This window comes from Rhinolophus sinicus, chromosome 2 (assembly GCF_057876585.1).
Source record: "Rhinolophus sinicus isolate RSI-liver-muscle chromosome 2, RSI-T2T, whole genome shotgun sequence".
In the NCBI taxonomy this organism is placed as follows: domain Eukaryota; kingdom Metazoa; phylum Chordata; class Mammalia; order Chiroptera; family Rhinolophidae; genus Rhinolophus; species Rhinolophus sinicus.
In genome coordinates this window covers 187,080,712-187,096,276 of record NC_142502.1, presented here as the reverse complement: position 1 = coordinate 187,096,276, position 15,565 = coordinate 187,080,712, and the positions used below count along the sequence as shown (strand labels likewise).

Below are 15,565 nucleotides of genomic sequence, written 5' to 3'. Positions count from 1 at the left end.
TCTTTAAAGAAATTTGCCATCTGGAGTCATTAATGAGTGACACTCCAGTCTGATGGAATGGTGAGAATTGCCATTTAGATCCAATTATTATTTACACGTTGAACATATAGTGCCTCCACGTAGTCTTCCAGACTCTCTCTGGTGTACGATTCTGACAGCTGCCCTCCAAGGCAGTGCAACCATCCCGATTTGCAGCTTGGGGAGATGAGGCTGAGAGGGAACTCACCTGGGCCAGGTGCTGGGAAGAAGTGCATCTGGACTTCATGCTGGGCCCATCCATTCATAGCGACCGAGCATCCTCGCAATGAAATAGCTTGCGCGTTTTCAGGGGTACACTTAGGAAACATAGCTGTGGGCTTTTCTCGGTGAATCGCTGTTACAACATTGAGTCGTGTGATTATAGTGATGTTGGCATCATGAACCCCACGTATGGGACTTGGGTTGTGATTATAAGCCGACTTGGGGCTGCTGTTGAGACGTGTGACACTGTTGTCCCCTCACGTCATGGACAGGTTCCCGACTACCCTGAGTTCTTCTGTAAGCTCTTCTGAGCTTCTGCCTTGGTCACTTTTGGTAGTGAGCTCACTAGGGAAGGCTCTGTCTCTCCTTCCAGTTCTTACTGGGCTCTTCAGGGAAGCCCGGATTTCTAAGAAGAGTAGGCTGTAAAGCAAGAGGAATTGGTTCTTTCTGCGAACGGCCTCCCCATCTCCGATATGGAACCTGCTTTGTGTCTCGCACTTGACCTCTGGCTTAGTTCACGCGCTCGGCCAGCCTCCAAGTAGGTGAGCCTGTAGTAATTGCCGGCTAGTGAGGTGTCCGTGCAGGAGGTCTGGCGGCTGTACCTGGGCTCCCAGCAGGACAGCGGGCATCTCAGAGTCGCGCGGCTAGGCTTGCATCCGGGCTCTGTGTGCCCTTGCTGTGGATAAGCCAGCAAGCTCCTTTTCTGGTGACTCAGTTTTCACATCTGACAGATGGAGTAGTCATCCGGTTCCCGTGAGAATGTTCCAGGGAAGATGCGACACAAAGGACTGTGAAGGATTGAGTGCAGTGCCTGCCATCCGGTGTGCACTTGGTCTGACTCCCCAACCTCCATCACCGCTTCTCCCCTGGCTGCCAGTCTTACTGGCCTTGTCTTTGCCGGGGGTGTGTGCAGGGACCCGACCTGCAGTCTTGGTTCTGTAAACCAGCGTGCAGTGCTGGGCACAGAGGGGCCCCCCATAAGCATTTGTTGAGTGAGCAAAACCTCTGATTCAGTGGTTGCTATAGGCTGCACAGTGGAAATATGAAACTGTAATGGAACGATGTGCTTGATTGGTCATTTTTTTTAATGGATCACGGCCTTAAAGTTAGGATGTTTACAAATATCTCTCTCTCTCTCTCTCTCTCTTTTTTTTCCAGTGCCTGAAACAGTATGTCGAGCTCTTGATCAAAGAAGGATTAGAAACTGCCATTAGCTGTCCGGATGCCACCTGCCCTAAACAGGGCCACCTACAGGACAAGGAGGCACGTGATGCAGGACAAGTCGGGCTTTGTGCTGCAGACAGCATGTCCTGTGGAGCTTCTCAGGGCATTCTGGCTTCGGTTTCGGCTGACCTTGCGTTTGCGCTAGCCCTCACTCAGCGTGTTACACTCCTTACTTGTATTTTTCTCCCCTTAGATTGAGTGCATGGTTGCGGCTGAAATTATGCAGAGATATAAAAAGCTGCAATTTGAACGAGGTGGGTACATTATGTGGTTACGATTCCTGTGAGAGAATCCAGATAACTTGGTGGGGGGCACTCTCAGTAGATATGATTACACATCATTTGGCTACCGTAGAAGGGAAAAAGTCGCTGTGCATTAGACTTCTGAATTCTGCTGCCATTCTGAATTCTCTGAAGTGTTCAGAGTTGGAAGGTCTTCGTTAGGGGTCTACATGGTAGCCACAAGGATTCAGGAGACAGAACTTATTTATAGGAATGTGGGCTAATGGGGGAGGTTTAACGAGATGTGACCCTCCTGGGATGTTACTCTTCAGCCAGGTTAAGGCCTAACGGTTTGAGGGCGAAACTCTTAGACCTGCACTGAGTGTGAGACATAAAGGCAGAAGGCTGGTGGCTAAGCAGAGGACAGGTGTACGGTCTCCACCCTGACAGCAAAGTGGAGCCTTTTGCTTGGCACTCCCTGTCCACCTCGTGCGGGCCTAGACTAGTAGGTGCTGAGTCCCTGTAAGTGTCACGTCACAACAGCCCTTACGGTGTCCTTATCTATGAAACTCCCACCCCAAAGGCTGACTCACCCTGATTCCCATCTCCCGGGGTGCCCTGCCCAGCCCTCCTGCCCAGACTCGGGGGTTCTCCAGAGGCATGGCGTGGCCTGTCCACAGTGGAGCTGTACAGTTGATGGCAACGTTGTTGAGGGGACATTGCAAGGTGCTGTGACGTTTATCCATCAGGACAGATCCATCTCTTTGCTCCCTGAAGTATGCCACAATCGCAATACGATGTTTTAAGGAGACTATGGATTCCCTTTGGCCTCGTTTTTGTATATATTCTGGGCCTTGGGCTCATCGGAAAAAGAGCAGATAACCAACATGTGTCAATGACACCCCTTATGCACCGCTTTATGGTGAAGACACTGCATCCAAATTCTAAACTTTTCAGCCCAGTTTGTGATGGCTGATGTCTGCTGTCCCCTCCTCCTGAATGGGTTCTCATGTCGTTGTATTTGCTGCTTCGAGGCAACCCTCGGTCAGGATAGGGATGGAATGCAGAACAAACCAGAGGAAAGTGTCAGAAGACTCCTAGTTTAGCTAAAAGCGGAAAATCTTTTCTATGTGCGTTTTTCTGGTTTGTTTTTAAAGAAATACTAAAGATAGCTGTGTTTCCTCATGAGGCTTCTCAAAAAAAAAAAAAAGGAAAAAAAAGTGTGGCCAACTTAAAAAAAAATAGCATTTTTGGTGGCATTGAAATTTCAAAAGCTTGTTTATTTAAATGGCATTTATCATTGGATTTGGACAGTTTATAATTTAAATATAATGCCATGTGATACAACAGTCAGTGTGTAGAGCTATAAAATTGATTAATTTGGCTTTCTGAGACTTTCAGGCTCTTCTGAAAACATTTTCCAGCGAAAATCTTGATGGAAACTGGTGGTTATTTGGGTTACAAGAAAATGAACTTTGTATGACATTGAATTTTATTTAAAAATGCAGCTGGGTAAATGTTCCTGCCTAATAATTTTTTACTCTTATTTTTCTTCAGTACTTTGGCTTCGTCAAAGAAAACTTTTTTCTTTTGCATAAAAATGAAGCCAACTTGACTTAGGTTAAAAAAATACATCTCTCAAAGCTGTCACTTTAAACCTTTTTGCTAGCATTACATTAAAAGCCAAAAAAAATATGGACTCAGACTTAATATGACTAAAGACCTGTCTGAATGAAATGTTAACATGTTAGAACAAAAATACAGCTATTGATTGTAGCCAGTCATCGAGCAAATTTTGAGATGTGATCAGAAAGCGAGTTTTGACTTGTTCTATCCCTTTGCAGCGTAGTTAATGCAAGATGCCCTGAAAGAAAGACCGTTCCATGGTTTTCTGAAAACATTCAGTTACCGAGATGTCCTGTGGTTAAAGTTGCAAACACTATCTCCATTGGGTCTTAGGATGTCTCGTTTGATAGAAGAGCCTTGATTTTAATTGGAACTTCCCCACTCCTCCAGCTGGGTCTTCGGCCAGTAGGAAGCTGAGCAAGAGGATGGCGGGATTTTTCCCTATCTGAGTACCTGCCCCCCCCAGCTTGAAGACCCCAAAGGCTGGGAGGGGACAGGCTTTCCAGGGAGAGGCCCATCACCCTCTCTTGCGTGCCCCGCTGAGCTACACCCATGCTCCTGCCTGAGCATCGACCCTGCCGTGTGGGAGGTGTTTCGGTACCTGTGCGTCTCTCCTGAGGCCCCTGGTACCCAGAGACAGGCCTGGCTTCCTGGGTTCTTCATCCCGCTGACAGCAGCACAACACCGCAAATGCAGGCTGAAGTCAGGGCTTGTGTTGTTTTGTGTTTTCAAAGGAAAGGAAAGCCTGGAGAAGGTAAATGCCGGTTCAGGCTTATCCATCAGTACTCAGGCCTGACCAGAGGCAAGGACCCCTGACAATCACGCTGCCTCCCTACAGGCTGGGACCTCAGCTACCATATCGGCTGCCCCTGTAGTGAGACCCACTACCCGTCCGTGACGGGACGCTGGGTGCATGCCTGTCACAGTGCACTTCTCAAAGGAAAACCATGCTTAAGAAAGAAAAGCACCTTTAAAAAAAAGTCTTGGGTTTTTATATAAGTAAAGCTTTTAGGGATCTGCTTTATTAATCTGTCATGAATAGATCTTTAGGAGATTGGAGTTAAGATTACTTTCTTCTAGCATGCCAGAATATGTACTGCGTACTTTGCTTGAAAACGTCCCAGATACATGTAAGTCTATATAAAATGTTAGATCTGTTATGACATATGCGGTATCATGGATCTTATGCATATTGTTAGGTACACATGTGATAGACAGTTAGATAGACCTATGACAAGCTCTGGGGGCTGTCCAGTGTGCATCTTCTGAGCGAGCTTGCACCCCAGCTTGCAGAACTCCGCACTGAGGAAGATGATGTAGAATTTTGCTGGAATTCTAAGAGAAAAGTGCGGGGCCGTGTGCACAGGGCACGCTGGGAAGGGTGTTTGCAGTTGGCAGAGTATTTGTCCTTCACTTCTCTGCTAGGGGACCTCTCCCCATGGGACAAGCAGTGCCATGTCAAAGCTCCAGGAGGACAGAAGTCACACAATTTAAGTTGTCACCATGGAAACCTTAACTAGGAGGGAAACCTGCCCTCCACACTATCATTGGGCCTCTCATGATAAGCAGCCTAACAGCTACATTTTTGTGTGCAAGGAAAATGAAGGGGACATGGCCCACTGCCCTGGAATGTGTGAAGATGCTCTGCATAGCTTGGGAGAGTGGCCCTTCCCCGATGTCACAGGCTGCTCAGTGGGAACCGGAAGGGTCTCCACTGGGCAGGTTGTCCCTTTAGGCTATTAGACCAGCACCAACCACAGTGTCACGGTGGAAAGCAAACAGCTGAGGATTCCTTTCCATGTGTCACTGACCAGGCTGTGTGCCCACAGCGCCCTTCCTCAGGGGACCCCAGAGCTGGGCTCCCCCACAGCACCCAGAGACCTGGTAGGGAGGGTCTCAAGGTGACTCTGGGCTGCCTGGTGTTCTGCTCGGCTTTCATCTTTAGGAGGACGCCCTGATGTTTTCCCCCTGAAGCCAGGCCTTCCCAGCACTCCATGGAGCACCCGGCGTCCCTCTCTCCTCCTGTCCCCTGTCCCCTCCCTCAGGCCAGCAACACCAGCTCTTCCCGCCCTTCTCTCCTCCCCTTCCCAGGAGACAAAGGCTGCATTTTCCCACAAAAGCCATCTCCTGGGACCTGACAGCCAGAGACATTCTTAGAAAAGCAAACATTGAAACCATGAACTAATGACAGGAGCTAATTTTACTAGTTCACTCACTGTTACAAGCATTATGATTTTACATTATTATCATGAAAGTCCGTGAAAGAGGAACACGTTTTCCTGAATTCCAGAGTTCCTTTGTGTTATCAAGTTCTTCTAAGTCTTCTGCCAGGCCTACCAAGTTGATAGTTTTGTGTCATTGATTAATTCACCTTAAAAAACAAAAAAAGACACGGGGAATTTAGATTAGATAAGGAGTCAGCCAGCCATGACCAGTGGGCCAAACTGGCCTGGCCCTTGGCCTGGTGTGTTAATAAAGTTTTATTGGAACACTCATTTATGGATCAGCATCTCTGCCTTTGTGCTACAACAGCAGAGCTGGGCAGTTGGACAGAGACTGCATGGCCCTCAAATGCTGGAATACTCACTGCCCCTTTATAGAAAAGGTTTGCCAGCTCCTGGAATGGACGATTAGTCCATTTTCAGGGTTGTACCTGACACAGGCTTGTTCCTAGAGCGTTGCCTCTGGCTTCCCCGTTTAATTGGGAACATGGCAGACACACGTGTGTCCTGTGCAGCTTGTTTAGGTGCGGCCTGGGCCCACATCCAGCCCTGCCCAGCCCCAGCCTGTGTACGTCCCCAGTGAGTACAAATCACGCTTTCGATGTGGGTGAGCTGCCCCCGCCCTGGCTGTCAGCTGGCCACACGGCCCAGAAGCTTGCAAGTGCTTTTCATTGCCTTCCAAGTTTCCCAAGCAAAATTCAGTTGTCCGGGGTTCCTTCCTGAGAGCAGCCCTGCTGGAAAGCTTAGAAAGCCGTGGCCTACTTGCAGGCCTTTGAAAGCGGCCCCGTGACCCCCTGGCAGGGTGTCCGCATTCCCTGTGGTTTCCTGTCGGGCTCTCCCTCCCACTGCCCCTCAGAGAGTTCAGTGTCACACCGCATGGGGGGATGAAACGCATAACCAGCCTCATGAGGAGGGAAGGGCAGCTCAGGACCCACGGTGTAAAGAAACGTGCATGTTGAACAAAGATGTGAAGGATGTGTCTGGGAGTGTCCGGGAGCCTGGTTTTCAAAATAACTTCTGGTTTCGTTAAATCATGGCTCTTAGCAACTTGGGCTCCAGTCGGGTTGGAAAACCAGCTGCTCTACACGGGAGATAGCTCACGGCGTAGGTTTGGGAGGGAGACAGTCTCGGGCGGGTGAGCTGTTTGGTAAGAATCCAGCCATCCTCCATCCCTCCTCCTTTCTATCCTTAAACATTTTCTGAAGGTCTGCTGCCTGCCTGGCACTGGGCCTGAAGACATGGGCCTGAGTTCAGGAAGTGTCCCCGGGAGGCAGGCGAGGAAGTAGGGCAGTGCCCAGGCCACGGCGTGTCGGCTCCCAGGAAGCCAGGACAGGCTATCCAAGGCCAGCAGGGCCATCCTGGTGGCTGCAGGCATACTGGGTGCAGGCAGCAGCAGCGTCCAAGAACTGGGGGGCACTGGGAGTGGGGTCAGAGGGGGAGCATGCCTGGAGAGGAGGAAACAGCCAGACAGCCACGGTATGTGTGCTCCGGACATTCGCCAGGAAAAATGTAAAGCAAGCACTGAGGGGAGCCGTGGGTCCGAGGTCCCAGACGCCCTCACCTGTAGTCTGACCTGCCGCTCTTGTCTTCCTGTGCTAGAGGTGCTCCTGGACCCCTGTCGGACTTGGTGCCCAGCGTCCACCTGCCAGGCTGTGTGCCAGCTCCAGGAGATGGGGCTGCAGACCCCTCAGCTGGTGCAGTGCAAAGCGTGCCACACCCAGTTCTGCTCTGCCTGCAAAGCCAGCTGGCACCCCGGTCAAGGCTGCCCAGACACCATGCCGATCACCTTCCTCCCCGGGGAGACCAGGTACGCCCTGCGCACAGCAGGTGTGGGCCGAGGGCTGGGAGAAGGGACAGAAGGGGCTTCCTCCCTCGAGGCGCCACAGGGAGTACATGCCTGTGCCACGTCAGCCCCTTTCTTGTGACCCGCGTTCACACCGGGTTGGTTTGTTTCTTGACTGTATATTTGAGAACTGGTTACATGCCAGGCAGTGTGTGCAGGGCCCTGGGAACCAGAAGATGCACAGAAGACGAGCATGTGGATAGTGAGTCACTGTGAAGGGGCTAGTCCTCCACTGCCTGACATTGCGCTGAAGGTGACCCCGACCCCGAGCGGTGCAGGAGTGGGGACTGTAGTAGGTGGCAGTGAGTATAAATATCGGAAGGGCCACCCAGCAGGTTCCTGGATGCCTGAGGCCCCGGTGACCACATCACCCTAGAATGGTGAGCCTGTTGGGAGGAGGTGGTCAGTCACAGCTGCGCGTCTGCCCTCCTGTCCCCTCAGACTGGTGCCCAGAGGGGCACCGTTCTGCACACGTTGAAATTTAGAAATCGATAATGCTCAGCTTTTTGTGTCCTGTAAAATCTGCAGTGGCAAATGGTTCAAACAGATAGAGTTGGTCCTGTGCCTGCTGAGACCACGATTCTGATGGATGGACTGTCACCATCCACCCCTGGTGTAGTCGTCAGCTGCTCCCTCCATTCCTCTCTGCCCTGCTGCTGTCCCCTCCCCCAGCCCCCACAGCTGGCCCTGCACAGAGACCCCCTGGCATCCCTGGGGCACGTCCCTTCTCCCTCCCGTTTGCATACTTGTGCCTGGAATGCCCTGTCTGTCCTCCTCCTCTTCCTGGAGGCGCCTGTCACCCTCCGAGCCGTGGCTCACGTCTCCTCCTTTGTGAGCTTCCCGGTTCTCAGGGCCCAGCTGGTGGCCCCACCCTCTGTGTCTGTCCCCACTGGAGATTGTCTGTGTTGATTACAACACGCGCCACATTGTGTTTTAGCTCATCTATTTATGTGGCCATTTCTTCCTGACGTCACCGCATGCCTTTGAACCTTGTCACCCCAGAACTTGGCATCCGAAGGCTGGAATGAATGTGTGAGCTAAAATTTAGGCCTCAGTCTCCGTAATTCAGCAAAGGGAAACCTCTTGTGTGGTCAGGTTGTGCGTACGTGGGAGAGCTGAGCTTCTGGGTTAGGGAAGAAGAAAGGAGAAGGCTGGTTGGGGCGTGTCCCCTCGTGCAGCGGTAGAGTTGTCTCGAAGAGAATCTCCCCCACCCCATGTGTGAGTGAGGGGCGCCTACAGTCTGTTACGCAGGAAAACCCGGAGTGAGAAAGAGCCCGGCTCCGCTGCTGGTGGGGGAGGAGGTGCCTGGCAGTGGTGTTTCTTTGGCAGAAAACCTTAAGATGGAGGACGGTGGGTGTTGGGTGATGACAGTATTTCTTCATCTGTGATGTCCTGGTCTCACTGAGGTCGTTACACAAAGGTGGCAGTCGTTTCTCAGTGTATTCGTGTAAGTCATTATGCCATGCATCTCACAAAGAACAAAAACAAAAAAATACCAATAGAAAAAAAATCACATGGACAACCTTCAGAAGTGACACAAGGGCAGTTTACATCAAAGCTCACAAATCTGAAGTTGTGGAAACTTAAAATTCAAATGTTTGACCTAAAAATCTGACAGGCTGGCTTCTCAGGGAAATCTGAATACCCAGCTGCCCTGAGCCTTTGTTCGCTCTCTCTGACAGTCGGCTGGGGCTGAGTTGTGGCCACCTCGTTAGAAGGAGGTGTGAGCTATCCTACGTGCCACAGTCCTCACCCTGCCCTCTCAGCTCCCTGGTCCTGACTGACAGCTGTCTCCCATCACGAAGAGTACACTCAACTGTATTCAAATAACAGAGTTTATTTGTTGAAAATGAAACTTCCCTTAACCCACGTTACTATCCTGCACCTGAGCAGCTTGACTTGTGTCACTGTGTCTGACGCATACAGACACCAGAACACATGAGGAGGCATGAAGCTGTCAGACTCCTGTCTGCACTCCTAACTCTGAGTGTACAGTGAGAGTTGTTACGACTAATAATTTGCAGGATCATTCAGGTGCCAGAAGAGGTTTGAGAACCGTTGTCCGTACTATGCAGATTTCTGTGCATAGCACGAGGCACTGGCACCTACATATTTTAACTGTTTCTGTTTTTAAAAAAGCCCCCTGGAGAGACTCTGTTTGTTAACATTGCCTCTGTCAATGGCCTTTTCTTCAAAATTAGCTTATGCGTCACATGAAAATTGGTTCCATTGGTCACGCCTGGCTTTCAAACCCAAATAACGTTATCTAACTTGATAGCTTTGCTCACCGGACTGGTGTCTGGTGACGTGTGGCTCTTTGCAGAAATCAAAGTCATTTCAGAGGGCGGCCACAGCCGGTGTCTGCAACCTGGTGCCAAGCCCACCTGTCCGCATGCATACGTTGTAGCTGTGTTTTTTAAATTGACGGCGTGGGGCAGGTGTCTCTCCATAGTCATGCTGAAATACCTATGTACCTTCTCATTAGCAGCACAGAACTGCTGGTCCCATTTATCAGCACCTGCCACATGCTTGATACTGTACCGTGTGCCTTTTCCTATGGGAATCTCTCCTCATTCCCACACTGACACGAGGAGAGGCTCAGAGAGGTCGTTACACAGCCAGTTTGTAAAACAGCAGGCACGTCACCCCAGGCTTACGGCCTGTCATGCTTCCGCCAGCCTAGCCAGACTACCCAAGAAGACAGTTCTTTCAAGACAAACCAGGTAGATCTAAGTAAGCAACTGCTATGTGTTCGCAATACTTTTTCCCCCCTGAAAATAGCAAAGTGCCTAAAAATTATTATCAACCCTTTGGAAAGTATGCAAATATAGGAAATCAGGACATAAAATTTAACCATAATCCCATTACTCACGAACCTCCAATCTAAACTAAGCCTTAGGTCATGTTTTCGTTGGCTCGTCCATACACACACGTACACCTACATTCAGGTGTGTGCTGATTTGGTGTTTTTATTTATTTATTTTTTCCCTTAATCAAAATTGGGCGATTCACAGTTTTCGGTGATTTCTTTTTCTGCAGTTTTTGTTTCTTTGGTTTTGTTTTATCTCCTTCCATATCAACTGACCGTGGTTCCTCTAGCTGAGCTTCTGCTCCCGGCCTAAGTGACGGTGACTGAGTCTCCCTGGGTCCCTGTGAGCAGGGCCTGATGGCATCTCTCCCCACAGTTCTGCTTTCAAACTGGAGGTGGACGACGCGCCCATCAAACGCTGCCCCAAGTGCAAGGTCTACATAGAGCGAGACGAAGGGTGCGCACAGATGATGTGTAAGAACTGCAAGCATGCGTTCTGCTGGTACTGCCTTGAGTCTCTAGACGTGAGTATGGCCTTGACCTTGACCTTGACCTTGACCTTGACCTTGCCGGTACCTTCAGCATGGGGGAGCTATAGACTGGCCATTACCTAAAGCGCCTAGAGAAGGTTCCCGAGGCCCTTAACATCTTTGTGGAGAGTCCATTCATATATATCTTCTCTCTCTATAGTGGATATATAATGCATATATATTTTGTATTTTACCATATTCTAATGTTTTTCGGAAAACTGATCATTAAATTGTATTATCTAACTTCTGACCTGCAATTTGCCGCTCCTTAGAACTTTTCCTAAAGGGGAAAGGAAGTGAAATGCCAGTTTTACTATGTTATGGGATATCCTGAAAAATATCTTAGGGGAAGTATTGGAAATGGACTGACAACAAGTTTGATTCCTGGGGTGATTGTTGTTTCTGCTGCTGCCTCCTCTGCCACCTCGATCTACTTACACGGCGTGGGAGGTGAGCCCGGCATCCGCCTCTGCCTCGTGTGGTCCCAGGGCTGTCCACTGTCCTGGGCTTTGGCACACTGCCCTCTCTGACTCAGTTCTAACGTGGTTCCTGCCTGTGCCCGAGGCCCAGTGCGCTCTGCCTCGGCCTGAACTGGTGACAGAGGCTCCACACTGCACTTTCCTTCATGAGACTCATTGTTCTCCTGGCCAAGAGTTTCCTGTTTTTCTTTGGAAATGAAGAGCTGCTGAAAAGTGACCCTGTTGCCACAGAAAGCAGACTCTGAAGGAATTGGGGCCATTGATCAAGGACGGTAACAAGGATTTAAGACCCGTGCGTAAAGGCAGGGCTGGGAGCAGACAGCATGCGAAAACAGGAACGTGGCTCCACGTCTCCCGGACTCTTCCCTCCTCCTCGGGAACCCCCACCCCCCACACCCAGTCTCTGCACAGGAATGCAGCAAGGACTCCTGTCCTCATCCTGTCCCTTAGCCCTCCTCTGCTCCTGGCCAGGCCCCACCCCCGGGCCCCTCACTGGTGAGGCCTGTGACTCCTGCCTCTTGGCCGAGTACACAGCCTCCCAGTGTGACCGAACTCAGGGGGCTCGTTAACCTGCGCTCATCAGAGCCAAACTAGATGTGAACAGGAGATTGCAGCAAAGAAAGTAGAGGTTTATTTAAGGAAACGGCACCAAGCCCTGAGACACAGGTGAGCTGGCACTCAAAGACCTGGCTCCCCGATGGCCTGTGGGTTACAGATTCTATGGGGCAAAGTCACACGACACCATGGGTTAAGGGTTCAGGGTCGTGCTGGGAGCTGATTGGTCGGAGGTGAGGTAAAGGTAATGAGTCGTCTCTTCAGGTCTTGAGGACAGTTCTGAGGTCTTTTCAGGCATCCCTCTGTCTGGTCTCCTGGGACAGTGGCCAGGGAGTCATTCCACCTTAGGGCTCTGAGCTGAAACATAACTTAGGTAAGATGTTGCCTTTACCGGCCAGAGGTCTCACTGTGTGACCATTAGTCAGGTCCAGGCTACTGTGTTCTGCTGCCTCCGGGGTTGCTGGTTATTCAGGGGAAAGGCTAGGTTTCCGAGGGGTATATATAAAGAGGGATATGATTTCTAGAACTGGGATTTAAAACTAAATTTAATCAAAGTCATAAGGAACCTTGGTTGCACCAGCATTTGTTACTTACGAGTACAGTCGAAAGGGGCCACACACACTTTCTTTTATATTTTTTTTTGGTGGGGGAGATAAATAGTTATTATTTATTGAAGTAATTGTTCTGTGCCAGCACTGTGCAATTTCTTCTTCATACCTATTTTATTTAATACACTCAATCTATCCATGAGAGTTGGAATCGATTTCCTTTTTTTCAAGAAGGTTGATAGTCTTTCCCAAAAGCCCTGAAGGAGCGAGAGAGGGACCCTGCATCCCTGCTCTGACCTTCACACTCCAAAACTCAACAACTTTGGGTCAGACCAAGCTGCTGCAAGCCAGTCTTTGACAAAGGCTCAAACCTTAATGGGTGGGATTGTTGGAAGGAGTTTATTTTTATCTCTGACCATCTCCCCGATTTGCAGCTTTCCATCCCGGCTCCATTGTTTCTGTTTCCACCCAGGAGCATAATGAAACTTCTCTGAACAATACTAAGGAAATGGTCCCTATCACAAAATGCACTGGGGTTGCTGCCAGGTCCTGGGGCTGGTATGCCCCAGGCTTCATCAATAAACTGAACTCACAATGAAATCGTTTATACATTGTCAAAGCGGATTAGAGTGCTTTTGTAGAGAGAAGATAGGTACTGTTTAAACCATCTCTCACTTTGTCCGGGAAGCAGGTCCTGAGTGTCTGTCAGAGCTCAACTCCAGGGGTGGCTGGCTGGCCACGCCCCGTCCAGGGCATGGGGAGCTGGTGACCTCTGGGTTGAGAGGCTCCTGGTGGCTGATGGCACTGGGGCCTTGTGTGGAGTGCGTCAGGATGAAGGGTGTAAAGGCCGCTGGCAGCAGCCCGGGGAGGAGCAGGCACTGGGTCTGGGCAGGTCGGGGCTCGGTGACAGTAGAGGGAGAGTTAGCTCACCAGGCAGCTGGACGTGATGCAGGCGGACATAAATAGCACGCGGCCTGAACGTGGCCAGAAGGAGAAGTCGCGGCCATGACTCCGTGTGCCGGGCTGAGGAGTGTGTCCTCTAGATGGGGCCTCTGCTTCCCAAGCACCGGTGGCCACTGGTCAGACCAGGGCCACAGGAAGGCTGTGAGCTGGGCCCTACCCGAGACCTGGGGGCCATGATTCATGGGGGTGCAGCTGGGAACCTGCGTTTTCCGTAAGCTGTGCAGGTGACAGTAGCAGCCGGCGTTGTCCGCGTCTGACAGTGGAGAGATCACAGAAGACCTGTCATCTGGGTTGGGCCACGTGATTCTGATCCTGTTTCAGAAAACAAGCTCAGAAACTTTTCAGGAGCCTATGGTGCCAGACTTTTCGACAGGCAGTCTGAGAAAATGAGCAATACAAATGAAAAATGAACTGATGTCAGGGGTATGTGCAAATTAATGTGAGTGGTGAGGGAAGTACTGTAAGAGTTTCGGGAAGCGAGAGTTCACAGCGGGCCCACGTCTTCAGCAGTAGCTGCAGAGAAGACAGAGCGCCGGCGGGAGGAGACGTTACCTTCATTTACACCTGTGCGTCCCTGTAGGTGAGGGGTGTGGGTGAAGGGGGCAGGCAGGTAGTGGGAGGCTGGGACTGCCCACCTCCCCCATAGGCATCTCACTGCTGTCCCAGAAGAGCCAGGGTTTCATGCCGCATGTCTGTATTCAGGCCCCTGGCGCTGCCCTAAAATCAGCAAAGCCTGCACGGTCCTCAGGGCGAGAGGAGTGCTCACGGGCTGGCTGCAGCCACCCAGTCTGGTTTGAGCAGAGCTGATTTTAAGGGCCAGACAAGAGCCACTGTGTCCAGCTCTCCTGGGTTCTCGGAAGAATGACTTCCTGTCCTCTCAGACACACTGGGCCCTGTACTTATTCACTCTTCTCAAAAAGAGGCTGTTTGCACCCTCCGTTAAATGAATGGACAGACATCGGCCCCTCCTTTGTGCTCTTACTGAGTTACTTCTTTTTATGGAGGAAGGGGGGACAGTGGCACTTCCTGTACGTGGAGGGACAGAGGGTTTTGTCTAGAAAATCCATTGCTGCAAGCTCAGTTGGTGCTTGTTGAGGTTTGGGTGCCAAACACTGGCCCGGGCACATAGCTGAAGAGATTGGCATCAGTAAGAGGAACCTGACAGTCCGGTCCTGGTCTCAAGGGAAGGTGGAGGTGGAATGTCAGAGCACCTGGAGAACAGCCTGTCTCCCCAGAGTCAGAAGGGAGCTACTGCCCCCTCCTGGACAGTTGTAGAAATTGGAAAGGCTGGTTCCCAAGCAAGGAGAACGTTTTCAGGGTCTGAGCGGAGTGGAAGCACTTTACAGGTGAGAGGTCTGGCACTCCTGGAGGAGGGCGGCCAGAGATAAAGGAAACCATCAAATCCAGGAATAGTCCTGCCAGGACGAAAGGAAGACGTAAAGGCAGAAGGATTCCAGTGGGATAAACCACAGCCAGGGCCAGGAGTGGCCTTTGAGTAGCAAGAGGCTCTGATCTACTTGATCAGACTCCATCACAGGATTCTCTCTTTCCTGCAAAACCAAGAGTGACCACTGCGCCCAGGGCCGCCTTCTTCAGGCTGAGGTGGAAATCGTGGTCAGGGCTCCCTCTTGTGCCCAGTCCGAGGGGTCTGGCCTGGAGCTGCCAGGGTCGTGTGTGGAATTCCTGCCCTTTTTCTGCCATCAACCACATCATCATTCACTGGGTACAAAAAGGGAAACTCGGCCCAGGCAGGACTCATTCACTGAGCCGAGCTGACTTGCTCATGGACCCTGCTCTTTGTCTTCCTCCTCAGGATGATTTCCTCCTGATCCATTACGATAAAGGACCCTGCCGCAACAAGCTGGGCCACTCCAGGGCTTCTGTGATCTGGCACCGGACCCAGGTAGGAGGCCACTCACCTGGAACGTTGATGTCAGGAAGAGAAAGCGTGCGTGCATGTGTGTGTGTGTGTGTGTGTGTGTGTGTGTGTGTGTGTGTGCGCGCGCGCGCACGCCTGTGTGTGTGGTTTCTAGAAGACTTGCTAGTTGGTTGGAGATCTGCAGTGAAGAGAAACAGAGCTAGGAAATGTGGTCCTGGGCTGACGACGTTCACGGTCACCCGGACCCAAAGCTGGAGTGAAGACGCATCACCTTTAGCACATAGTGAATCTTAACAGCAGGTGATGGATCCATTGCTCCTCACTCATGGTCTTGGTAACGGTTCACTGTGTGTAGTTAATCCTTGTATCTCGCTTAAGGGAGGAAGAGCTTCCTGTAGAGGCTCTGAGGAGAGTGAGTTAGTCACA

At 50.9% G+C, this 15,565-nt stretch overlaps 1 protein-coding gene across 4 annotated transcripts in view; it reads left to right on the top strand.

Annotated features, from left to right (window-relative positions):
• The window catches only part of RNF144A (ring finger protein 144A), a 97,272-nt gene that overhangs the window by 71,612 nt on the left and 10,095 nt on the right, over positions 1–15,565 (top strand). For all 4 annotated transcript variants that reach the window (XM_074331655.2, XM_019757622.3, XM_074331653.2 and 1 more), the window contains 5 exons: positions 1,399–1,503; positions 1,658–1,718; positions 7,133–7,340; positions 10,562–10,709; positions 15,074–15,163. In XM_074331655.2, coding sequence (XP_074187756.1) covers positions 1,399–1,503; positions 1,658–1,718; positions 7,133–7,340; positions 10,562–10,709; positions 15,074–15,163 — 612 coding nt within the window. The remainder of the gene's footprint in view (positions 1–1,398; positions 1,504–1,657; positions 1,719–7,132; positions 7,341–10,561; positions 10,710–15,073; positions 15,164–15,565) is intronic.